Source organism: Penaeus vannamei, chromosome 32 (assembly GCF_042767895.1).
Source record: "Penaeus vannamei isolate JL-2024 chromosome 32, ASM4276789v1, whole genome shotgun sequence".
Classification (NCBI taxonomy): domain Eukaryota; kingdom Metazoa; phylum Arthropoda; class Malacostraca; order Decapoda; family Penaeidae; genus Penaeus; species Penaeus vannamei.
The window spans coordinates 21,767,069-21,772,068 of record NC_091580.1 but is presented as its reverse complement, the minus strand read 5'-3'; the positions used below and the strand labels follow the sequence as shown (position 1 = coordinate 21,772,068).

General features: G+C 46.7%; 1 protein-coding gene across 4 annotated transcripts in view; it reads left to right on the top strand.

Moving 5' to 3' along the window:
* Positions 1-5,000, top strand: part of Ptpmeg (protein tyrosine phosphatase Meg) — a 196,674-nt gene that overhangs the window by 124,279 nt on the left and 67,395 nt on the right. For all 4 annotated transcript variants that reach the window (XM_070144797.1, XM_070144795.1, XM_070144796.1 and 1 more), the window contains one exon: positions 2,938-3,109. In XM_070144797.1, coding sequence (XP_070000898.1) covers positions 2,938-3,109 — 172 coding nt within the window. The remainder of the gene's footprint in view (positions 1-2,937; positions 3,110-5,000) is intronic.

Genomic DNA, 5,000 nt, shown 5'->3' with positions numbered 1-5,000 from the left:
GTAGTAGTACTATTATTACTGTTGCTATTGCTATTACTTCTACTACTATTACGCCGACTACTACTACTTCTGCTACTACTACTAGTACTACTACTATTACTGCTACTACTACTACTACTATATCTATTACTACTGCTGCTACTACCTACTACTACTGCTGTTGTTACTACTACTACTACTACTACTACTACTGCTGCTACTTCTACTGCTACTATTAATTCTACTACTACTACTACTACTACTACTACTACTACTATATCTACTACTATATCTGCTACTACACCACTGCTTCCGCCACCACTACAATTTCCATTACTACTACAACCACTGCTACCATGACCACTACCACTTCACCAGCCACCGCCACCACAGCCCGCACCATCAGATCCAGAGAAAGCGAGACCTCGCGAGTATGGTGCCATTCGCAGTGCCAAGAAGGTCAGCGAGACAATGGCAGGAAATCTCGCTGGAAACCGATGATTGTGATGGTGATGCCGCGGTGAAAGGCGGGACGGGTGCCTGGCTCTGGTGATTGTGGGTGAGGGGGTGGGGGTTTGTGTGTGTGTGGGGGGGGGTGTATGTGTTTGTATGTGAGGTGTATATGTGTGTGTCGGGGATGTGCGTATGTGGGGTATGTTGTGAGGGTTGAGTATGTTTGTTTGTGTGTGTCTTTGTTTGTGTAAGTGCGTGTGCGTGTATGCGTATCCAAACGCATGTGTGTACCCATCCGTTTGTCTGTGTGATTACTTCAGTATATACTCACGTGGGATTTTAGATGACAAGAGCAAGAGTGTGGGCTGCGTCTTTTCTTCCCCCCGTGGGCGTCCTTTGTCCTGGGCGTTTCTGCGAAGAGCAAATGGAGTGGAGTGTCTTCGGAAAAGTTGTCGGAAGTCCAGGTCCGGCAAGGCCAAGTGGCACGCTCGCAGGTAAACAAAGCGAGGGGAGACGTTGATGAAGGTAGTTCTCGATCAGGCCGCCCACGCCCCTCGCTCCCTTTCCCTTTTTTTAGCTTTTAGTTGTTTGTTAATTGTCGAGCAACCCTTTAATGATTACGTTTTTTTTCATGTGTGTCATTTGGTACTGTAATGTTAGCGTGACTTTTTTTGAGTTTTGTGAATGAAGGGGGTAGATTTTTTTGTCTTTTTTATATAATGTGCACCTGATCTCTCAATTAATCGCTTTTTGCTGTATGTATTTGTTATTACAGATGAGAATGATAAAGGTATGAATGCACATAACGTCGATTATGTTTAATCTCAGTTACGGTTGATCTGTAGGAATTTGAATAATAGGATAGTTACCGCTGTTTATTGCACGACGTTTTCTGTATAAAGAAAATGAGATTTGAACATCAATAGGGGTGACTAAGGTTTTTCTTCTCTCTCTCTCTCTCTCTCTCTCTCTCTCTCTCTCTCTCTCTCTCTCTCTCTCTCTCTCTCTCTCTCTCTCTCTCTCTCTCTCTCTCTCTCTCTCTCTCTTTCTCTCTCTCTCTCTCTCTCTCTCTCCTCTCTCTCTCTCTCTCTCTCTCTCTCTCTCTCTCTCTCTCTCTCTCTCTCTCTCTCTCTCTCATTCTCTCTCATTCTCTCTCATTCTCTCTCTCATTCCCTACCACCCTTCTTCCCTCTCTCCTTCCCTACCTCCCTTCCTCCCTCTCTCTCTTCCTCTCCCTCCCTTCTCCATCCCTCTTTCCTTCATTCCCTCTCTCCTTCTCTCCCTTCCCCCCTTTCCCTCTCTTTCCCATATCTTCCTCTCCTCCCCTTCCTCCCTCCCTTCCTCTGTCTCTGGGGGGAGAGGGAGAGACGGAGGACAAATGTCGCTACGTGAGAGCAGTAAAGATCCGAAGAAAATCGTTAAGGGCAGAATTTACTTCGAAAACACACACACTAAATATGTATAGACAAAGGAAATGGAGCCTCAGAGGGCAATCGCCACATTCGAGGGACAAACAATTCGCTGATGGGAAAACAGCCTTCAGATCTCCCGTCTTCGAATGGCTCACCCTATTTTGCTCAGATCTGTTCTCGTGTCATGTACGTTGAGTGAATGTCACGGAGAGAATGTCCTTTGGGAATGTGCGTGCTATCGCCGTGAGGCCCAGTGCAGTCTCGTCATTATTCGCGCACTTTCCAAAAGACAGGAAAGACACCAGACAGGAATGGTGAGCATTGCTTTCCCCCTCAGAGGTCGGTCCCCGTCCTAGCCTTCGTTGTGAGGCCGAATTCCCATGACGTCACACTTGCAATTTCAGAAGCAGCAACAGCTTCAGTCACAGCCTCAGAATCAGTTGCAATGCTAGCTCTAGTACCAGGTCAAATTCCACGTTCACCGCGACAGGTCACACTAAGTTAATAAAAAATACTTAGAAACAGAATTTTGTTGCGAATGCCGATATTCAAAAAAGGCCATAAGGTGGCCTTTGTCCAAAATCAGATTCCTCCGCAATTTCAATTCCAAGGAGAGGATATTTGAAATCCATCTTGGTCAACGGCAGTTTCCGCAACCTTAGAGGTGATATGTTGACAAAGCGATTGCCCAAAATGGCGAAGAAGTGTTAGGTTTGTATTGCTTGGTTACTAATAGTTTTCCGATTAGTGAAGTGAGTTATGTAAGAAGCCAGTTTAGGGTGAGGTTCGACATCTTTCCCCGGTATGACAATTCTCTCTCTCTCTCTCTCTCTCTCTCTCTCTCTCTCTCTCTCTCTCTCTCTCTCTCTCTCTCTCTCTCTCTCTCTCTCTCTCTCTCTCTCTCACACACACACACACACACACACACACACACACACACACACACTCACACTCACACTCACACTCACACTCATACTCATACTCATACTCATACTCATACTCATACTCATACTCACACTCACACACTCACTGACTCACTTTGTCTCTCACATTTAAGCAGGATTTTAATATATTATTTTTCTCCTATCTCCAGCGAGGGCGGCTTCCCCGACCGCGAGGATGGCGAGCGCGGGGCGGGCGCGGCCGAAGACGGCGTGGGCGTGGCGAGACCCCTGGCCCCGCCCCCCGCCCCCGCCTCCAGCTCCTCTTCTTCGGCCTCGTCAGCGGAGAGCGACGTGGGCGCCTCCCCCTCGCCCGACCACCAGGTAAGGACGCCCCTGAGGTCTGTCTTTTGGATGAGCGAAGGAAGGGAGGACGTCGAAGCGCCTGCAGTCACTTCTCGTTCGATCGTCTTTTGTTTTTATTTGTTTTGTTTTGTTTACTTTTTGGTTGTCGAGTTTCTCCCTTCCTTCGTCTCATCCTTGTAAGGAATCAAAATGAATGTACATTTTTTTGTATTTTTGTTGTTAATAGTCTCCGGGTCTCCTTAAGTGTCCCCTTCCCTCCTCCTCCGCCTTGTACCCGACGAGGCGAAGGCAAGGGAGGGAGGGAGGGAAGGACAGAGTAAGGTAAGTGAGGGGGACTTATGCGGTGCTCTCACGGGTTTTATCACACGCTTGTAAGAAGTAGGAATGCAAAAAAAAGAAAGATACACGGGTGTTTTTTGTTTGTTTTGGTTTTCTTCTGGGTTTCCTGAATGGGGCGGATTCACGGGTGTATTTTGTGCATCCTGTATGCTGGTAGTTGGGTTTCGTTTTGGTTGCACTATAATGGGATGTGTTTGTTTTTAAGGTTTAGGGATTTCAGTGTAAAGTGTATAAGATTTGTATATACCAGTCGTATGATGTTATGTCAGTTTATGGAAGCAGAATGCAGCACGGATATCTTCGCTGGTCAGAGTAGGAATAGTTTCGTCTCCCCTCGAAAGAAGAAAAATCCGTTTTCTCTTACCGTTTTCTCTCACCGTTTTCCGTGTGCGTGTTCGGTCACCTCGTTTCGCAGGTGGGACAAGGTCAGAGTGAATGAGCTTGGGATGGTCGGTTGTGTCGGCGCAGATTCATCAAAGGAAATACCTTTCACTTTTCTTTTTTTTTTGTTTTTGTTTACTGACCAAGTTTTCATCTTTGATGCCAGGTGGTGTTGGTTGTTTTGTTGGGTCGCTAATTTGCATGTTTTTTTTTTATGAATTCCAGGTTTCCATGGTGTAATGTTTATTCGTGGAAAGCTGTGATATTTTTTCTGTTTTTGTAAGAAACCAGTTATTAGATATGATTTATGTTATGTAGACCCCCTCCCCCCTCTCTTCTCTCTTCTCTCTTCTCTCTTCTCTCTTCTCTCTTCTCTCTTCTCTCTTCTCTCTTCTCTCTTCTCTCTTCTCTCTTCTCTCTTCTCTCCTCTCTCTCTCTCTCTCCTCTCTCTCTCTCTCTCTCTCTCTCTCTCTCTCTCTCTCTCTCTCTCTCTCTCTCTCTCTCTCTCTCTCTCTCTCTCTCTCTCTCTCTAATCTATCTGTTTATATGTCTATTTATGTATATCTGCATCTGTACCTATATCTATATCTATATCCATTCCTTTGTCTATACCTATCAATCTATGTATCTATCTGTCTCTCTACCAATCAGTCAATCAATCAGTCAGTCAATCAATTAGTCAATCAATCAATCAATCAATCAGTCAGTCAATCAATTTATCTATGAATGCATATACATATATATGCAGTTCTCTCAGTCTCTTTCACTTTCCCTTCCTGCGTGCTTGCGAAGGCGGGCGTGAGGCTCCGCACTCACTCGGGCGTGTTTTTGCGTTTCCTTAAGTGTGCATATGCGTACATGGTACATCTACGTATCTGCGAGATGACTCAGCCCTCCACCCCCCCCAACCCCCCAACCCCCCGCCCTCTTACGCCCTCGTGAAACAATAAGAGCCAACGCCTCGTTTCTTCTCACAGCCGTAACAAGTAGTGGGCGGGGGCGTGTATGTGTGTGTGTGTGCGTGTGTGCGTGCGTTTGCGTGTGGGAAGAGCCTCGCGCTGATGACGTCACCACTGGCGTTGCATTTCGCGGACTTCCGTTTTCTGCGTAAGCACTGCTGGGGTGTCGCCGTGGCTCGGTCGGTGCCACGCCGGGGAAAGGGTGAGGGGGGGAGAGGGAGTGGGGAGGG